Below are 22,122 nucleotides of genomic sequence, written 5' to 3'. Positions count from 1 at the left end.
GTGTGCACAGACGTGAGAGGACCCAGAAAATGACTGCATAGCCAGAGTGAAGTAGATCTTTTCCAACCGAGCACAGGTTGAGAGTGAGGTATGTAGAATTTCATAGTCCTGAACCATGTGATGAACACAATCGTCACATGACTATTCCTTTTCTCTATCTGTCTCATCACTCCCCATATGCTCTTTCAATATTTTCCTAATTACAGTTCCCGCATCACTGTAAATATCCAGCTTGCTAACATCCTGTCACATCATCAGTCTCAAGCCTTACTTAAAGCTAGGATGCCTTTGCCCCTTAAGTGGGGGGTGGGGGTGAGGGTGGGGGTGCTGTGGGCAGCATCAACCCAGGGCCTCAGACAGACTCTACTCAGTTCTTTGTATTTCGTTATTTGCTTTCCATCATCTGAATCTTCCTTAAATGCCTAACCGACTCCTCCTTCTGACTTTCTTTTCATCCTGGACTTTCAGGCGGTCCTAAATGCTCTTCTGTTCTCTCTTCCTATCTACCCTTTACTCCCCAGAGATCAGATACTCTCCTCCTGGTTGCATATTAGAATCACCTATAGGGGCTTTTAACACACCAATGTCCAGATCACACACCAAGGCATTTAAATCACAACCTCTGAGGCAGGATCCAGCATCTAAAGCCCCACTGGTGATTCCAAGGTTCAGGCAGGACTGCAAACCACAGCCAGGGAAGCCAATCCGAACCTCTTGCCTTTCCCTGTACCTTCAGTCCCCACACCTGTCTCTCTTAATCTTTTTTTTTTTTTTTTTTTTTACCAAATCACAGTCATCTGATGTCATCCCCATTTCCCACACCTCCTTCCCCAATGCCCAACTTCTCCTATGCATCCATGCAGTTCTGTCTCATGAGGAGAAGGCTCTATGTCTCTTATCTTTCAGCCATCCATCCATCCAGAGGTCTGGGACCAGATCTGTCGGGGTACTCACCAGAGCCTTCCCCGCTTGCCTCCTCTGGCAGTTCCTGGAGGCTCAGCTTCCACTCTAAGGGCGCATCACAGGGCGTCACTGTGACGGACAGTGGAGTGTTGTCCTCTTCAACCACAAAGAAATACCTGTGTGAGAGTGGACCACTTCAGACGGTGACAACTTACCCTCACACTGAACAACCAAGATTACTGGAAAAATCACTTGGTTTGTGTTCATTTAACAGAAAATCAAACTGGCTATCTGACACAAATCATGATATTTCAGCATTAACTGTGCAAGTCCATAGCCCAAAGTTCTGCAACCAGATTTACCATCAACATGGTATGACATAATTAGATGTGGAACCAAAATGTGTTGATTGCGTGTTACTTGGGTTAAGAACAAACCAGTAACCCAGTCTGGGGGTGTTATTTAGCTCAGGCCCTGCCAGTGCAATGTAAGTCAGAACAAAGGAATTTCCAGGGACATTACCCTACAGGTACTGCATTTCCCATAAATTCAGTGATAAATTTATAAGATACGGAGGGTACTTTAAGGCACTAAGTATTCCAAGAGATCATTTTTACAGCTATGTCCTTCTGGAATGCATGTTGATCTCTAGCAAAATAACAGTGTCTTCACGTTTTTACATTGTTGATGTTGTTCAGTTGCTTAGTCGACCAATCATGTGCAACTCTTTGTGACCCCATGGACTGCAGCACGCCAGGCTCCCCTGTCCTTTACCATCTCCTAGAGTTTGCTCAAATTCATGTCCATTGAGTCAGTGATGCTTTCTAACATTCACTGCCGCCCCCGTCTTTTGCCTTCAATCTTTCCCAGCATCAAGGTCTTTTCCAATAAGCCAGTTCTTTGCATCAGGTTTTTATGTTAGTGACTTTTATTCACAGCTTTACTATTCCTTATCTTTTTGGAGAGAGCTATCTAATCACCATTTGAGAAATATTTTTAAAAGGTAAAGATTACTGTGTTAGTCAGTGGAAAGACACATTTCTCTATCACTAAGATTTTCTGTTAATGTAAATAACCTAGTGATTTTAAAAGTTGAACTTCCCTGGTGACTCAGACGGTAAAGAATCTGCCTGCAGTGCAGGAGACTCAGGTTATAATCTCTGGGTTGGGAAGATTCTCTAGCTAGGGGAATGGCTACCCACTCCATTATTCTTGCCTGGAGAGTCCCATGGACAAGAGAAGCCTGGGGACTCCAGTCCATGGGGTCACAAAGAGTTGGACACAACTGAGCGTATCATAAGAGTTGAGTGATTTTAAAACAACATTTTGAAAGATTAAAGCATTCTGTTCTACACATTCTTCTTAGATTTTTTTAAATGATGGTTTCAAAAAAACTTTTTAGGGAGAATAAATATTACCTATGTATAACAATGCTATACTTCTTCCTCTGAATAATTTAGATGATTACGTTTATCTTTCAAAGCCCATGATCTTGCAAGGGAGGAAACAGGGGTTTCCTCACTGGTTTCACCTCCTAGAGATGGTACCTCCTCAGTATCTCTTGCCTTTGCTTCTCTCCACATGCACCCCAACACCTTCTCCCGCCTGACCCCCACGTCCGTCTGCTCTGTCAGCCTCCTCTGTGGCTCCTCTCCCCTCCCTGGTGTCTAGCCTGCCAGGTGAGCCAAGGACCTGTGCCGGAGCACTTTTCTGGCATGCTCATGCCCTGGGTGAGCTCACCCAGGCTCACAGCTTTAACCTCTTGTATGTTAATGGTCCCCCGATTTAAATTGTCACCTGAATTCTTTTCTTCTCATATAGTTGAATTGATGCACTTGTGGCTGCTCTGGGTCTCTGTGGCCGTGTGTGGTCTTTGCCTAGTTGCAGCACACTCTGCTGCGGAGCACCGGCTTCTCACTGAGGTGGAGTCTCCTGTTGCAGGGCACGGCCTTGAGCTTTGGCTCACTCGGGCTTTAGCAGTTGCAACTCCCAGGCTCCAAGGCGCTGGCTCTGTACTTGTGGCATGTGAGCTTAGCGGCTCCATGGCATGTGAAATTTTCCTGGAGCAGGGATCGAACACCTGTCTCCCCCACTGGCAGGCAGGTTCTTTGCCACTGAGCCACCAGGGAAGCTGCAGCCTGAATTCTTAACTAAGTTTTAGAAACAACTATTTTCTTGCTGAGTTTCCCTGGTGACTCAGCTGGTAAAGAACCCGTCTGCAATGCAGGATATGCAAGTTCTATCCCTGGGTCAGGAAGATCCCCTGGAGAAGGAAATAGCAACCTGCTCCAGTATCCTTGCCTGGAGAATTCCATGGACAGAGGAGCCTGGTGGGCTATAGCCATGAGGTTGCAAAGAATAGGACACAACTTAGTGACCAAACCAAATCTTCTTGCCATTTCCCCTTAGATAATACTGAAAATTTCAAACTTAGGGTGTCTAATCCAAGCTTTTCATTCTCTCCCCCAATCAGCCTCTCTTACAGTCTGTCTCTTCTCAGTAAATGAGAACCCTAACCTTCCAGTTGCTCAGGAAAACATTTTAGAGTCATTCTTGATGTTTTCTTTCTCTTCCACTCCACATACACTGAATCAGCAGACATTTCTTGGCTTCGTCTTGAAACATAGCGACTCCATCACTTTGTTCCACTTTCTCTGTTAACATCAGATCCAAGTCATCATTTTTTCTTTCTTGAGCACTGTAGTAGCCTTCTGAATGGTCTTATTTCTACTTTGAGCTCCTCAGTTTATTTACCTCCTTCCAGAAGGTGATAGATATCCTTGTAAGCCTAAATCTGAACACACTTGCTGCAAGCCCTCCAAGCGCTTGTTTCATTCAGAGTAAAAGCCGCAGAACTTGCCGTGATCTGGGTCCCCAACCAAACCTCTAAACTTGTCTCCTCCATCCTTTCCCTTCTTTACTCGGCTCCTTGCTCTCTTTGGAATATTTATGGCACACTATTGCCTCAGGGCCTCTTACTTGCTGTTCCTCCACCTGAGATGTGTGAGTTGGTCCATAAACAAGTCTGAGTGCTGAAGAATTGATGCTTTTGAACTGTGGTGTTGGAAGAGACTCTTGAGAGTCCCTTGGACTAAAAGGAGATCAAAGCAGTCAATTCTAAAGGAAACTAACCCTGAATACTCACTGGACGGACCAATGCTGGGGATGAAACTCCAATACTTTGGCGACCTGATGCAAAGAACTGACTCATTGGAAAAGACCATGATCATGGGAAAGATTGAGGCCAGGAGGCAATGGGGACAACAGAGAATGAGATGGTTGGATGATGTCATCAACCTGATGGACATGGGTTTGAGCAAACTCTGGAGATAGTGAGGGACAGGGAAGCCTGGTGTGCTGCAGTCCACGGGGTGGCAAAAAGTAGGACTCCACTGAGCGACTGAATAACCGCCACCTGGGATGCTCATCCTCTAGCTGTTGACCTTATTTGATCAGTCACTGCATCAGTTCCCTTCTCAAGCACTATCTCACCATAGGCCTCCTCTGACTCTTTATGGAAGATATTACCTTCCTGCTCGTGAAGTCCTCCTACTCTTCATTTTTCTTCAAAGCACTTTTATCACTGGCTGATGTATTACATATGCCTTTCTTTACTTTTTTTAAAAAAAATTTTCCACCTCTCCTGACTAGAATGCAAACTACAAGAGGGCAGAACATTTGGTTCAAAACTTAGGGAACAAAATAATTCTTCATAAATATTTGTTGAATTAATTAACGAATAGGTTTAGCTGTTTGCTTTTGGAAAAAAAGTGCTTAACTGGTCAGAGAGCCTGACATTCCTCAGTGGGGGGACCTCTGCCAGCGTCACTGCCGTGTCATCATCCCTTTTGCTTTCTGTGCTTGGACCACATAGAGCTTCTTTTGTTTTCCAGACTCAATCCCATCTTTGAGCCATTGGGATGTTTTCTCTGCCTGAAACACACCCTTTAGTCCTTACTAATATATATGAAAAATTATTTTAATTGAAATATAGTTAATGTGCATGCCCTTACTCTCTGTTACTTCTTCACTTTCTCTTACTGGTGTGGCTCAGGTTCTTCACATACTCTGAGTGTCCTACACTTTTCACTTGGGGCACCTGTTTAATTTGTGTAATATTATTTATGTCATTTTCCCCACAAAGGCCCATTTAGGGTTCCCTTTCCATGTCATTTTATTGCCAGCATTTAGCACAGATTTCTGCATGCAGAAGGTCTTGATAAACCTGTTTAATGAGTAAACTACTAAATGAATAAATAGAACAGAAGAATCATAACACCCACCTTATTCTAGCCTGAGGATACCTATGCTTAGAATCTACCTGAAGATACAAAATCTGAATGGAAATATATGCTCTCGCTACCCTTATGCAAAGATGAATTAGGAACTGGAGGGTGGAGTTAGGGCCGTAGAAGGACAAATAGAGTGAAGCCCCCTCTAAAAGTAAAAACGACTTGTTCAGAATAAAGATAGACGATCGTCCAGGCAAAATAACTAGATGATTGCATTGTTCACAGTATGGATTTTATGTACCTTAAGCATCCATAAAGATGGGTGCCAAATGGTTTAATTTTCAGTTCAGTCAGATTCAGACAGTAGAGTTTTGTTCCTCTGGCCAGGTTGCATAGGTGATGTTAAGCACATAAACACAAGTGAACCTATCTACATTACAGAGAATTAGGTAAGACAAAATAATTTCTTTAGCACCATGTAATATAAAAGGTATTCAAAATTTTCTGCTTTTGTTTTTGATTTTTATGTGGGAGGCGGAGCTAATCCATGCTGAAACCCATGTGCAAGTTCATTTATTATCTTCTCTTCTCATTTCAGTCAAGAGAGTAGCTTGTTTCCCAAAGTAAGCAACTGTGTCTTAGTAACTTGAATACAGGCCATAAGCAACCAATAACAAAGAAAACAATGCCTGCATTCCACAAGGTAATCATTATACATATAAAACTTCAGGGAGTCCCTCTAAGTCAACATTTTCATATGGAAACACTTATGATTTAGGGATAAAAGATAATCTGCATAAACTTTAGCAATTTGACAAACATGTATTGTCTACCATGCACAGCACACTTGTGGAAGGGAGCTGCAATCAGAGATGATAGGATATGATTTACAAACTTCAGGTATTCACTGGCTAGGGAGAGAGACTGAAATGTGATAAATATGCTCCAAATTATAATGCTGGAGTGAGGGATAAACACTCCATGAACCATTTAGACTCTGGAATTTATGTATAAACATAAGAATAATTAATGAATTTGTTTTCTTTTGCTGTTCTCTGCTGCCAAACCTTATCTGGAATTTCATCTTTAGCTGTAATATCAACAATGCCTGTGCGTATCTCCTGTCACATATTTTAGCTCTAGAAATGACTGTGGCTTCAACTCTTTAACTAGTGTAAGTTACCATTACATCCAAATGTAGATATCAAAGTCTCCAATCATTGTCTGTGGGGAAGAAAAGACCAAAGGAATGAACAGACTGAAAACATAGGGAGGAAAGGAGCATGTGATGTTCTGAAACATCTTATAATAAAAACATGTTGCTTGAAAGGAAAAAAATGTAATTTTAAGACAGCTCTTAAAACCAAAACTTATTTAATTTTTAAGAGACTGGAAGATGAAGGATAAACTATTTATTTGATTAAGTGATATGATTACATAATAAAGAACGTTGTCTTTTCAAGAATGCTGCAAAGTAGTGTACAAGTCCATATGGAAAATCAAAGAAATCGTTAAAGAAAAATTTGCATTCACTCAAATATTTCAAGAGACAAAAGGATATAAAAAGCAAAATGGTTTGGCATGAATTCAGCTGATATTTAAGACTAATTTGAATCATTAGAACTGCCTTCCCTGCCCTCCCCTGTTTACACAGACTAAATCTCTGTAAATACTAAGACATCAAGTTTTTTCAGTGTAATTATCCCTGCATTTTGTGCCTTTATTTATTCTTATGAATCTCCTTGAAAGAGCCATAATTATTTTATGTATTACTGACAAATCAGTTCCTAATCTATTACCTTCATTAAAATGAATAATTTCATTCAGGTGGTGCTGAAATGATACCCAAACAACAGGTCACATCAGTCACAAGTAAACTTATTATTTACTCTCATTCAGACTGTCCAGATGGCAACATGACTTTGCCACTCAGTAGAAGGGGAGAACCACCTTCCATTCTTAGTGTCAATCAAAACTGAAGTGACAAGAGAAAAATGCCCTAATGATTTGCTATACCTCAATCTTTGGAAAATGAATTGTTGATGATGACATATAGTATTAACCTTTGGAATACCAAGGCACCCCAAGTTAAAAGGAGTTGTTTTTGAAATATGATAAAGAGGAGTTTGGGCACTGCAAAATAAGTAACTTTAAATATATGTAGTTTATATGAGATATATATATATATATATATATATATATATGTATGTATGTATGTATGTATGATTGTGAAGAAAGCTGAGCGCTGAAGAACTGATGCTTTTGAACTATGGTGTTGGAGAAGACTCTTGAGGGTCCCTCGGACAGCAAGGAGATCCAACCAGTCCATTCTAAAGGAGGTCAGCCCTGGGTGTTCTTTGGAAGGAATGACGCTAAAGCTGAAACTCCAGTACTTTGGCCACCTCATGCAAAGAGTTGACTCATTGGTAAAGACTCTGATGCTGGGAGGGTTTGGGGGCAGGAGGAGAAGGGGATGACAGAGAATGAGATGGCTAGATGGCATCACCGACTCGATGGATGTGAGTCTGAGTGAACTCCAGGAGATGGTGATGGACAGGGAGGCCTGGTGTGCTGCGATTCATGGGGTCGCAAAGAGTTGGACACAACTGAGCGACTGAACTGAACTGAACTGATATGTAATTTTTAAAGGTCAAAGTATTTAGAAGCATGATATGAACTCACTTTGTTGATGTTGGCATGAAGATAAATGAGTTCATCACTGTTTGGTTTGATGCTTTCAAAACCCTATCATATTGATCAAAGAAATATCCTTATAAGACAATGCAAACCCTTGAAGAATCACATGTATTAAATAATTTCATTTATCCTCCAGAGTCATACTTAGAAATTTCCTACCACCCAGAAGAAAAGAAAATCTGCTCTCTCCACCCAAAAGATCACAATCAGTGAGAATCAAAGAGCTATCTGGTGACTAGAAGTGGCACTACCATTTTTTTTTTCTTACTTAGAGAAAAACACACAATGCTATTCAGAGACTGGGCTTCCCTGGTGGCTCAGATGGTAAAGAATCTACCTGCAATGCAGGTTACCCAGGTTCGATCCCTGGGTCAGGAAAATTCCCTGGAGAAGGAAATAGCAACCCACTCCAGGATTCTTGCCTAGAGAATTCCATGGACAGAGGAGCCTGGCAGGCTATATAGTCCATGGGGTCACACAGACTTGGACTCGACTGAGCGACTAACACTTTCACTTTCATTCAGATACTGATTGCAAATAATCTAAACTAAGTAAGTCTCAAAGTTTACTTTCTTTTTTAGAGACACCCTTTCTGAGTTTATTGATAAAGGAAGTACTGCAGGGAGAATACCTTTTAGGTGTGTCTCTAAAGAGATAACTGCTAATTTCAGCTCCATCTGGAATTACTGACGAATCATGAAAAAATGCCTTGTCTCGAATTTGCATCTGAAAGAGTTCCTCATCTCGAGTAGGCAACTTCTGGGTCCTTGAGCTGAGTGGTAACAGCAGCCACAGCATACACCAGTGGAGAGGCACCATCCTGGGGCGACAAAAATAATTGCTTATGTTAATTCTACAGGCAAAACATTGGGCAATTTGCAAACTTTCTGATGGTTAACACTATTTTGGTTTCCACAGAAAGAACTGTATTATGTACTTTGGATACATACACATGAGCTTGAGGGCAACTTTGCTGGTTTGTTTTTCAAAGTATTTCATTGAGTTGATGATGAATTCACCAGAATTTCAGTTACTAAACAGATTTTGAAACAAAAGAACCCTTGGTGAATTAACTTTACTGGGTATTGAGACAGAAAATCTCCCCTTCAGTATGGCAGAAGCGGTCACTATAGATATCTCCATACAACTGTCTCAAAGCTTGAAATTTGACATAAATCACAGAGACCCATTGAGAACCAGAAAATTACCACTGCATGGTTATTTTTATTCTTCCTTAAAATGTGACTAAGGATCCTACATATATAGAAATATTCTTAGTCTGCAAATCAAATTTTCATAAATCAGAGATTTTAAGACATTGTAAGTTTAATTTTCTTATAGGTGAAACAATTTGTCCAAAATCACAAGGGGAGCTATTTGCCAGTGTCTGGTATTACAGATTTACCAGACTCTTAAACACAACATTTATATATAAACCTTCACCATATTAAAAAGCAGGCTTGGATTCCCACTTTAAATCAAGAAAGACCATTGGAAAGTTCTGTAGTTAGGTCAGCTGCCTTAATCTCCAGCAGAGTTATGTATTTACCATCCCAGTCTAGTGTTTTCCTTGAGTTGCATTTTGGCATTAATCACTGACTTTCCATTAAAAAACATAAACAGTCGTGGATCACCCTCTAGGGCACCTTGCTGGAGGGGCGTTTTCAAGGACACCACCTTCTGCGTGTGCCCTTCTCCCAACAGAAAGCTTCAGGCAGGTGAGCTTCTTTTCACGTCAAGTGCTTGTGAAAGGCTTTGCTTTCTTTGAGGATTTGGTGCCAGTTTTCCTCAGAAAAAACCTCTGAAAGGAGTTGTTTTCCCTTATCTCTTTGACAACATACGTCAGCAAATTCAAGCATTAGGGAAATATATTGTTTTTACATTGAAGTACTTTAAATAGTGCGAGAGTCAAATGCAAATATTTGCGATAATTTGAGATGATTTGAATGCCAGTTTTGTTTCTAAAAGGCCACTGCTATAGCTATGAGGTCACTTCTACTTAAACCATCACTTGACTTTAATTTTATCCTTCTTTGAGGGCTACCAAAAATATATGCATACAACTGAACATATTTTTTTGAGGGGAATATGCTTTGCTTTTCTTTTTTTTAAATAAGAGTTTGAGAAGTAATTTTTCCCAGTGAGCTTGCTTGCTCAGAAAGTTCATGTAACTTGCTTTTTCAAAAGTCGTTATCTATCATTGGTCTGCAATTTTCCACATAAAATATCTGCAGTATTTAAGAGTTATTGTGTGCAAAATATGCAGGCATCCCTGGTGGCTCAGAGGTAAAGAATCCGCCGGCAATGCAGAAGATGTGGGTTTGATCCTTGGGTCGGGGAGATCCCCTGGAGAAGGAAATGGCAAACCACTCCAATATTCTTGCCTGGAAAATCCTATGGACAGAGGAGCCTCGCAGGCTGCAGTTCACAGGGTCACAAAGAGTTGGTCAGATATGACTGAGCATACCCACCTGCATGTGCAAAACACAGTCTTAAGTCCATTAACTGCACTAGTGCATTTAATCTGCACAGTTACCTTATGAAGTATGTACTAGCCTTATCTAAGAACAAACCTCCTTTAACATAAGCAGAGAAAGGATATAAACCCAGGAGAATCTGACTGCAAAGCCCAAACATTTATCCTTTATAATCTCTCTCAAGAAAGCAATAGAGGTTCTTATTTCCCATCCTTATTTCTCAATTGTATTGAGATTGAATGACCGAATGTTAAGAAAGTTGGCTTTTTGGTCTCAGCTCCTAATTAGAACTGTAATCTTAGGCAATTCACTTCACATTCTGGACCTCAATTTTATGAATGGTTTGGATGGAAGGTTTTACTAAAATCTGAAAATGGACAACGACTGAGCACTAAAATCCTCTTCCCAAATAGCTGGCAGATTCCCTGGTGGCTCAGACGGTGAAGAGTCTGCCTGTAATGTGGGAGACTGGGGTTTAATCCCTGGGTTGGGAAGATCCCCTGGGGAAGGAAATGGCAACCCACTCCAGTATTCTTGCCTGGAGAATCCCATGGACGGAGGAGCCTGGTCAACTACAGTCCATGGGTCATAAAGAGTCGGACACAGCTGAGTGGCATCACTTTCACTTTAGGAATAAAAGCAGCCCTCTTTAAGTTTCATTAAATAATCTGTCTCTTAGATACCCAGCTGACTGTCAAGGAGGGGAGCCCAAGTGTGGCTGGAGGTGTTAATGGGAGCTCACGTGACTTACTTAGACAAACGTTATATCTATAAGAGATGGCTTGGCAGATCAAAATCAAAACTCAGTGAACCTATTCCAAATAAGTAGGGACATGGCAGAGAAAACTGAATGGAACCTCCACTCATGACACCTAATCCCTCCCCTTCTGATGCCCTTTGTCCGGTAGCTAACAGAAATGCAAAATCCAAATGGGATTTGATAAGCTGCTCCTGTAAAAGAGGTGGCAAAGATAAAGAACCTGATAAACAACCCGCCTGCCAATGCAGGAGACATAAGAGACATGGGTTTGATCCCTGGGTCAGCAAGATCCCCTGAAGGAGGGCCTGGCACCCCACTCCAGTATTCTTGCCTGGAGAATCTCAGGGACAGAGGAGCCTGGCGGGCTACAGTCCCCAGGGTCACAAAGAGTTGGACATGACTGAAGTGATTTAGCACACACCCTGTAAAGAAATACTCATTATTTCAACAAAAGAAAACTTATTCAGTTTACTTTGCAGCGGCATTTCTGAAACTTTAGCAGAGGAGTCCAGATAACAAGATACATCATCTCTTTAGAAATGGTTAGAATTTGACTTTCCATACTTATTAGGAATGGAGAGCCAACATGCCAGGGAAGCACTTGTGAGTGAGATACTCTGGCGTATTTGCCCTAGAACCACTCAAGGGCAGCCTTCCCTCCTCAGCCCTGTATTTGCCCTGAAAGCTGTCAACTGCACACAATTGAGCAGGACAAGCTGCCCAATGCCCCAGGATATCTGGGATATTTAGGTCAGCCCCAGGGTTAGAGGGCTAGCTAGTTATGACTGGTGGGAATTTTTCCAGCATCCTCAGCTTCCCATGGAGGAACTTTCTCTTATTAAATCAGCTAATTGTAAGAGAAGAATTTTAAATTAATAAGAAAAATATTAATAAATTTTGCTATGTATGTGATGCATGCCAGGCACTCTTCTAAGTGCTCTACATCTATTATATAATGTTAGCAACAGCCCTATGGTGTAGGCAATATTATTTATCTCTCCTCAAAAATAATCAAATTGAGGCTTGGACAAGTACGATCACATAGTGACTACAACACGGTATGAGGAATGTAAAGTCTCAGGAGTGACTTTAAAAGTGTGGTAAATATGATTATTACACATTCCTCAGCATCAGCTACTTCGTGATGTAATGCTAGGTAAAGTGAACAACTTCAGATGATAGGCTTATGCAGAGGAAGTGTTAAAGACAGTTATCCACGGGACTCTGCACTTGTCTGTGCATAGGTGGGAAGCAGAAGAATTGACTGCTTTTGTTCCAGATTACCATCTTTTCAACGATGTTTGTGTAATTCATAGCCTTGAAGATAACACTTCTGGGGCCAAGAGCAGGCGTGATTATTACCCGTTATGAAAACCCGAGTTCGCTAAGCTCAGGGCTGCTCTCTTGTAATAATCTCCACCGTAGGTACCGGTGCCACAGGTCCCCTTTGCATCATTCTGTGAGATTCGGGGGTCAGGGGGCAAGTGGCAGAAAATGGTACTTCTGTGGATCTGTGGCTCCTGCTGTTGCTCTGAGTAATGAAGCCCTTTGTTACTGACCCAGGAGCCTCATGGCATCTTGCATCCATGAAATGATGACAGGCTAACTCGATAGCTTGCAAGGAGGGCAAAATCTCAAACACGTTACAGGTCTTGACCCCAAGCGTTTACTTGTTAAGTTATTACTTTACTGGCTTGTTGACTTTACTGGCTCAGGTAGACATTTTTATTTAGATAATCACCAACAGAGAATAGACTAAACTTTATCTTTTGCTTTCTTTATACAAATATCATATTTCCACAGCTTAAATTTTATCAGGCCACATTTTCTGTTTCTGAAACAGTTTTAACTGTTTTAATTGGTACATCAGTTATGGGCAAAACAGACACTTTTCAGAAAAGTGTTTAAAATTAGTATGTTCCCTTTTATTTTTATTGTATTTACAGGAGAAGATGGGTGTTAACTGAACCTATTGTGGTTATCATTTCACAAGGTATGTAAATCAAACCATCCCGCTGTATGCCTTAAACTTACACAGGGATGTATGTCAATCACTCTTGAACAAAACTGGAAAAAAGTTAGAATGATTCTCCAAACACTGGAATTTATATCTATAGGATTATTGTTTTCAGAATGTTATCTAATCACATTTGTCTACTTCTGGGAAAAAAAAATATTCAGTTATTAGGGAAATCCAATAATTTGTTCAATTTGATCAGGTTATGGGCAGAATTTTTCTAACAAAATGTATTTAAAAGAAGCATTGAATATAGTTAATCAAAAAACTATTATGCAGACATATTGTGCATATGTTTAAAGGATGAAATTTTATAGAATTTTTTTCTCTACCAAAAAAAGTTCTTAAATATTCAACTTAAGAATTAGTCACTTTAAATAAGTAAGAGAAAATACATTCTTAAGAATAAGCCGTGGGTAAGCCAGTACTTTGGCCACGTCATGTGAAGAGTTGACTCATTGGAAAAGACTGATGCTGGGAGGGAGTCGGGGCAGGAGGAGAAGGGGACGGCAGAGGATGAGATGGCTGGATGGCATCACTGACTCAATGGACGTGAGTCTGAGTGAACTCCGGGAGTTGGTGATGGACAGGGAGGCCTGGCGTGCTGCAATTCTTGGGGTTGCAAAGAGTCGGACACGACTGAGCAACTGAACTGAACTGAACTGAACTGAAGCCAGTCTATAACAGACTTTTCTTCTAAGATTGCAAAAGTGCCCTCTAATGGCATAACTATTTCTTTCATTTCTTTGTGTTCCTTCTAGGTACCTAGAGCTCATCTAGGTTTAAAGTTTAATGTAAATAATATTTCTCAGAATTTCTCTTTCAGAATTATTACTTCTGTAATGGGTAATATGGTGGGTAATCCAGGAAATGTGTCTGCACATCAGGAAATCTTGCTGTGTTTCTACAACCAAAGGTCTAGTTCCAACAGAAGTAGAACATTGCTAAGATGGTTCCAAGTGTTTTTATTTTGCTGGACAGAGTGATCAACTTGGTTGCACAATGAGCTCAGCCCAGAAAAACTAAGTGGTATTATCCTATTAAACTGAGAAGATTGACTTCAACTGTTTCAGTTGTAAAGTTCTGATGAATCAGGTACATGGATGTTAATCCAAAACTCTGAGATTGTTGTTTGGTCAGAGGCTTTCTCCATATTTGGCACACACCTTCCTATCTTACCTAGGCTGAGGCTGACCTAATGATTTTATATACCTCAGTCTCTAACCTAGATTACTATAATTTAGATATTGGAGATGAGAAACAGTTTTATCCTTTGAAGTTCCAATGCATCCTAGAATTAAAGAAATTATTTTTGAAATATATTTGTTCAATGAGATGCATCATGTATTCTATACTTAGAAATACATAGAAAGGAAGACAGAGGTTTGGACACTGAAAAATAAATAACTTTAAATGTTATTAGTTTATAGGATACATATACACACAGAGTTAAGGAAAATAATTCAGACACATATGAATCCCATTAGTTGATGCTGTGGGGTGTGTGTGTCTGTGTGTGTGTGCGCCCCGCACGCACGCTAAGTCGCTTCAGTCGTGTCCAGCTCTTTGCGATCCTACGGACCACAGCCCACCAGGCTCCTCTTACCTGGGATTCTCCAGGTAAGAACACTGGAGTGGGTTGTCACTCCCTCCTCCAGGGGGTCTTCCTGACCCAGGGATCGAGCTGCGTCCCTTAGCTCTCCCTCTCCTGCATTGACACATGGGTTCTTTACTGTCAAAGTTGATGTTAGAGTAAATGAGCAGAGGTTCTAAAAGAAGCACCTTGTATACACAACATTTTACTCCTATATTTGCTGCCCCCTCTCCGGAACGTGACTGAGCACCACTGCTCTAGGAGGATGGAGAGGGACTGCTTTAAATGTCTGAGGACGGGATGACTGGAGCTGCTTCACCCACTTGCTCTCCCACCTTCTCTGCTGGGCTCTCTGCTGCCGGCCCTAGAGAGGGAAAGTGGACAGTGGACCACAGAAGATGGACTGAAGACTAGTTTTAAAGAAAACGCCAATGAAGAGATGGGAAGCATTTGTATTATTCTAAAAGAGGTAGGGAGTGGAGCAGCTGACGGATAACTGAAGACACAGAAAGAATTCTAAGACTTTATTTTTGGCATTAACTTGAACTTTTTACTCTATAGGGCTTTCAGTATAGTTAAAAGAAATAGTCAAATTGACCTGGCATATCCTTTCCCCACACACCTTGAGAACTGTAAAATGGTCATGTGGTAAGCAAGAAAAAAAAATTTAAGGGACCTTGAACAATTTATCAATGTACTAACTAAAAACCCAGGATGACCCTGGTCACCACAAAAAAACCACAATAGGCCTAAAAGCAAATAGTATGTTCCCCAGGGAGTCAGTAGCAGCTCCTCCATTGTCATTTTGCAAAATTTATCTCCAATTACATAGTCAACTTGGTTAACCCACTGATTCACTTAGTGAAAATGAAAAGGTACAATTGGAAATGGTGTAAACAAGGATAATAAGTAAATAAGTCTGGTTAATTATTTTTACTTCTTTGAAATATGTATTAAATGCATTTAACCACAAATCCTAATTGAGAATCTTGTCTTAGGAGTAGAGAGATATTTCAAACCACTAAAAAGCTTCCATTTCATATTTATAGACTGCTTTTTTTTTTTAGACTGCTGTTTAGTTACATTATCTTACTAATGTAATAAATTTTCAAGTCTGGTAAATAAAACATTCTTTCAGGTTTTCATGGAACTTTCCGAGGCTTTCTGAATAGAAGATGTCATACAAATTAAGGTATCGTGACCTTTCCCATTTTTGTGGATTCCTCAGAACAGCAGCGACAGCTCTACCTGCCTAGGAGAAACATGATAAAAGCAAGTTCCTCCATCACCTTCCCACCAACGAAGGTCCTGCAAATTCCCGTAGAACATGTGAACATAGTTGTAAAAAATGTCATCAAGCTCTTATAGACATTACATGGTATAAAACGTAACAAGATCAGAGTCATCAGGATAAATAGGCCACATGTAGTACACAATCAGAAAATTCATTGAGTCATTAAGATTCACTTAAAAACTATCCAATGTGCCCAACCATGTGTCTGCCACAAACATGAAATAAATTCACAATGACCAAAAAGAAGGATGGGCATTCTGAATTTACTTGAGACAAATGCATCTGGAATAAATGAAATCTAATGTTTAATTACAGAGACTGGAAAGTGCATGATTATAATTTAGTGAGGATAATTTTAAGGAAAGGTCTGCCACAGAGATTTCTGTTCTGTTCTTTTCCTTTTTAAGTGCAAACATTTAGTCTTTTAACTTCTATTTTTAAACTCGAGGGCATTTGTTTTTGTTTGAATCATCCATGCCACATCTGATAATAAATCTGGAGCATCTGATCTAGCTGTAAAGAAAAAAAAATGTAGCTTTGGTCAGGGGAATGGCCCCCCATATCTGCCAGGATCTGCTCTGTGAGCAAGGAGGGGTGGGTTGTGGTGGGGCGGGGGAGGTGCAGGGGGCGGGGGGCGGTGCTCTGTTTTTGCACTTTGACAAAGTAAAATGCCTATCCTTGATCTACAGACTCCCTCAAGGCAGAAAAAAAAAAAAAGGAAAAAAACCCCACTGATTTCCAGAAGCTGTTTTGTTCTCCTGTCTTTTGTAAACAATGAGAATATTAACTGAAATTAATTGGTTGTCCCTATAAATGTAGATAGCCTCTGCTATGGTTGAAAATTGCAGGGAAACAGGGCATATTGCGGTTTGGCATGTTTTCATATTTGGTAAGGGTGAAAGCAGCCAGTAGGAGTCCAGGGCTCCCGGTCAGCACTGAGTGGTCCTCTGCCCTGGCTGGGTAAGCTCCTGTTCCCTGATAACCTCAAATGCAGCTGCACTATTTCCAACTCCTGTGGCTCTATAGAGCAGAGCCAGCCTTGGGCACAGAATTCATAGGCTAAAGCTCTCTAAATGCGGGCTGTCATTACAGAGTGGAATGATTATTAAGGGTTTTAAGAGTTCATTATATCAATAATCTATGGATTAAGGACCTTCACAGGCATTTCAGTGGCAATGAGTCCAACCTCCTCTACCACTTCTCTAAATGATTGCCAACTTTCATTCTGGAAGGAAATTAAATTAGTATGAAAAAGCAATGTAAAATTAAAACATGCCAAAGACCTGAATAAAGTTTCCATTCTGTCATCCCCTCCCCTCTGATCTTCATGGTATGCAGTTCATAGCAGGGCCAAGGCTGGGGCACTTTAATTTTAAAAGATAGCCAAGCCTACATAATAAGAATAGCTTGAAAGAGGATCAGGTTTTAAACGAAGTAACCTTGTATTCCAGCAGCATGAATGCCAACAGAATAATGAACAATAGAAACGGCCAAAATAAATGTACTACAGATAGACAGTAGTCTTTAAGAAGCCAGATTCATTTTACCATAGGAAGGAGTAAATCTCCTAAAATGCATCTGATAGGTGATTCAAAGGTATGATAAATTCAAAAGCAATTTAGAAGATAATGCAAAGTAAAACTGAAACAAGATTCTAAATATCCTCCTCCAATCAGAATTTCCTCTGTAGTTACAACTGTAATAGCTGGGCTCATTTTCACTATCTCAGAAGTTAATGATTCCTGGAATAACGAAAGCTCCTAAGGGAGGAATAATATGCTCGCTTGCTTTTCTTACTTTAGTTTGGCAGCTAAGCCTTATTTCCTGTTGATCTGCAACAAAATGGAAATGACTTCTTGTGCAGTGTTCCCCAAAGTTGTTCATAAATGGCACACGCCATCCTCGACAGAAATTCAGCTGATGGAACGTGGCAATGTGCCAACAGCACCTAGCTGCATCACACATCAGCCTTGAAGATGGGATATGATCAGCAGAGTGCCTGCCGTTGAAATACGCCAAAAATACCCTGAAAGTATAAGGACCTTGACTACCCATCCATACCGGTCCGCCGTTTAGCACTGAGTTGAGTTGATGTTAATTATGCATACGAGTTAAGTGAACACCTACCAAGAGGGAAAGGGTGGCTGAGATTATAAACAAGCGCTAATTAGAGCTGGAGTGAAAAATCCCCAAGAACTCGTGAGGAGAGAATAGGACTCAGTGGAAGTAAGAGGAGGAGAATGAACTAGACTCAGGAAAGGGAGGTGGAGGTAGGGAGGGCAGGGAGCTGATTCGATGGAGGGCTGCATCAGGAAGAGTTAAACAAACGTCAGCTGAGCCCCTGCATGCGCTGGACGCTGAATGATATGCCACTTGTACAAGACTTCCTCTCTTCTTGACATATTTGCAGTCTAGCAAGAAGTGAGGAAGAAAATATTCTTATGCAGAGGCGAAGAGAGATCAGTATGAAACTAATGGCAAAGATCTGTAAAAGCAAAATGCACCTTTCTAAAGGGTGTGAAAACTTAGCTAAAAGACGATAAAGTCCTGTGGTTTACAACCTATGTTTCTTAGCCATTACTGAAATTCCTGGGATGAATTCTGAAGAGGGTCCTTAAAAGGTCACCTCATGTGCCTGAGACCATGGAGAAAGACCCCAGAGGCAAGGACAAGTATTTCTTCAAGACAGGCTACAAGACAGTTTCAAAAATCATTATTCTCTTTTCCACACAAAATCTCTGTCACCTGACCTGGAAGCATGGTTCAGGGGGAAAACCGCAGACTAAGAGTTAAGACACATCCGCTGTGGGCAGGAGAACTATCCATGATGATGGCTTGCTCTCAAGGTACCCTGCAGCTGTGGGTCCATCTAGGGTGAGTCCATCCTATCTCTTACAGAAGCCGGCAGCACAGGGCAGGAGCGAGGCTCCCCCAGGACACACTGCAACTTGGGTTCCTCTGTATCTAATTCTCAGACAAGAGAGAACACGCTACGGACAGAGTGAAGGAAAACCAGCCTGCTTTTATGGAAACCTGGCCATCCACTCCATGAACTGAATGGTTACTGCTGTAGGTTAACCTTGAGAAAGGGCTTCCACAACCCCAGTAACAGCACAGAAGAATATCAGTGTGAAAGTCTGCTGGCAAGCCAACCCAATTCTCCTTTCCTGGAGATGATCATTAACACACTAGAGGTGGGTTGTTGTACGCTTACTGGAGGTTGGGACTATAGTATATCAGCTACAAATTTGATATTTTTACAGTTATTTCAGCCTATAAAATACATTCCTGTAAAAGCTCCAGGAAAGGAACTTTTCAGGAAGATACTCCATAGATTTCTTAGGACACCAAAAACAAGATATGGTCAAAGGAGCTAAAACTCAAAAGAATAAGAATTTTTCTAAATTCTGACTCCAGATTCCAAACCAAAGTAGGTAATGTGAGAGTCAAACTGTTAGTAGCCCAGCCATGTCCAATTCTTGGGGACCCCATGGCCTGCAGCCCACCAGGCTTCTCTGTCCATGGGATTTCCCAGGCCAGAACACTGGAGTGGGTAGTCACTCCATTCTCCAAGGGATCTTCCCGATCCAGGGATCGAACTCAAGTCTTCTGCATTGCAGGCAGATTCTTTACTGTCTGAGCCACCAGGTTAATAATATGAGCATTCAAAAGAAATATCCTAGGAATATATAATCGGCTTATGAAGACAAAAGTTACATACCCAGACACCAGAGTCCAGTCACGTCCATATCACTCATTCACTGTCTTGTTCCTTAACATACATGCAATGAGTCCTTGCTGCATGCCTGGCACTCTTCTGGGGGCAAGGGTGACCTTGTGAATCTGGGTTCTAGTGTAGGGGACAGCATTATACAGACGCGTAAATAAGAAAACACTACTGGCTGGTTTTCATTGCCATGCAGAGAATTAAGAGGCCTGTGGGAAAGACAGTGTGGTGATGCCTACTCTAGATGTACATTTATTTACATATTTTCTCATTTTTCGGGCTGCATCATGTGGTACGTGAAATCTGCTCTGACGAGTGATCAAACCTGTGCTCCCTGCATTGGAAGCGCAGAGTCTTAACCACTAGACCACCAGGGAAGTCCTCTAGATAGTATATTTAGAGAAGATTTCTTGGAGGAAATGGCATTTACTCTGAGATATAAAGGAAAGGAAGCCAGTAAAACAAATGTCAGGGGAAAGAGCATTCCTGGCTCAGAAACGGCAGGTGCAAAGGCCCTAAGGTGGCACAGCCATGGGGTACTGCCGAGAGGAAAAGATATCACCGCAGAATAGAGTGGGTGATGGGGAAAGATGAAGGCAAAGGGAACACCACACACAGCCTTGCAACCATATGACTAGGTTAGGATTCTATCCCGAGTGTGATGGAGAGCCCGTTAAGCAGGCCAGGAACCATGATCTGGTTCATGGTTTTAGGAAAAACTGTGTCTATTACATAGAAAATGAATTTGGGGGAAGGGATCATCATTAAAGCAAAAACCAAACTCATCTCTGTAAGAGCACAAAGAACCGATGAAGGGAAAGCTACTAAAGTTGTTCACAGTAGACATGCTAATGGCTTAAACCTCATGGCAGAGGTGGAAAGGAGTGGGGAGATTCAGGATATGTTTAATAGGCAGGGTCAACAGAATGGGCAGGTGAGCTGAAGGTAGGGAGTGAGGAATCAAAGGTAACACCTTGATTATAGGAACCTAGGCACAAGAAAAGGATGAAACATAAGTAATGGAGAGATGAAAGAAATCAGAGAGAAAGGAGATTAGTCAAGCAGAATTTCAAGCTGGCATCAAATAATTTTTGAGGTGTTGGCCATCTTAGATGCAGTTTTTAAGAGCTAATTTTTATACTGGATAAAGTATTAGAAAAAGGAGAAACATAAAGATACATAGGCCAGGGTGGGAAGGAGCTGGATGTCTGGGTTGATTTCAGTTTTCAGGTTGGGAAAAGGTGGTAAGACGTTCTGGGGAGAGGCAACACACACACACGCACGCGCACACACACATGTGCACACACACACACTGGGGAGAGGCAACACACACATGCACACACACACGTGCACACACACGCTCATACACTGGGGAGAGGCAACACACATGTGCACACACGCACACACACACTGGGGAGAGGCAACACACACATGCACACATACACACACACACTGGGGAGAGGCAACACACACATACACACACACACACACACTGGGGAGAGGCAACACACACATGCACACATACACACACACACTGGGGAGAGGCAACACACACATACACACACACACACACTGGGGAGAGGCAACACACACATGCACACACACACGTGCACACACACACACACACACTGGGGAGAGGCAACACACACATGCACACACACACACACACTGGGGAGAGGCAACACACACATGCACACACACACACACACACTGGGGAGAGGCAACACACACATGCACACACACACACACACTGGGGAGAGGCAACACACACACACACACACTGGGGAGAGGCAACACACATGCACACACACACTGGGGAGAGGCAACACACACATGCACACACACACACACACACACTGGGGAGAGGCAACACACACATGCACACACACACACACTGGGGAGAGGCAACACACACACACACACACACACACACTGGGGAGAGGCAACACACATGCACACACACACACTGGGGAGAGGCAACACACACATGCACACACACACACACACACACTGGGGAGAGGCAACACACACATGCACACACACACACACACTGGGGAGAGGCAACACACACACACGCATGCGCACAGATGCACGCACACACACATAGACACACCCACCCACAACCACACACCAGCAGTTGTTTCTTTGACCTTACATTTCGAATGCAAGGAAGGACACATGATATTTGAGGCCAATTACTTTGTCAAAAGTTCTGGTAAGGGGCTGTTTTTAGTAAGTGAGCAGGAAACCAAGGAAGACAGATATAGAAGTTATGAAGAATATTTGACAAGAAAACACTGCAATTTGGCATATATGACCAGACCTCTTCATAAGCTGTGTCCAAATGCATAGACAAAATAAAACTTTCTAATGAACCCACATCTGCCAAGTGTCACCTAGCAGATGCTCCCAGGCCCTTTT

At 41.7% G+C, this 22,122-nt stretch overlaps 1 protein-coding gene across 2 annotated transcripts in view; it reads right to left on the bottom strand.

Annotated features, from left to right (window-relative positions):
• NDNF (neuron derived neurotrophic factor) overlaps positions 1–22,122 on the bottom strand; it is a 42,628-nt gene that overhangs the window by 2,470 nt on the left and 18,036 nt on the right. For both annotated transcript variants that reach the window (XM_069592945.1, XM_069592944.1), the window contains 2 exons: positions 8,464–8,652; positions 955–1,079 (listed from right to left, as the gene is read on the bottom strand). In XM_069592945.1, coding sequence (XP_069449046.1) covers positions 955–1,079; positions 8,464–8,652 — 314 coding nt within the window. The remainder of the gene's footprint in view (positions 1–954; positions 1,080–8,463; positions 8,653–22,122) is intronic.

The sequence above is a fragment of the Ovis canadensis genome, chromosome 6 (genome assembly GCF_042477335.2).
Source record: "Ovis canadensis isolate MfBH-ARS-UI-01 breed Bighorn chromosome 6, ARS-UI_OviCan_v2, whole genome shotgun sequence".
NCBI classification, from domain to species: Eukaryota; Metazoa; Chordata; class Mammalia; order Artiodactyla; family Bovidae; genus Ovis; species Ovis canadensis.
Note: the sequence above shows the minus strand (reverse complement) of the source record. Positions and strands in the feature narration are given on the sequence as shown.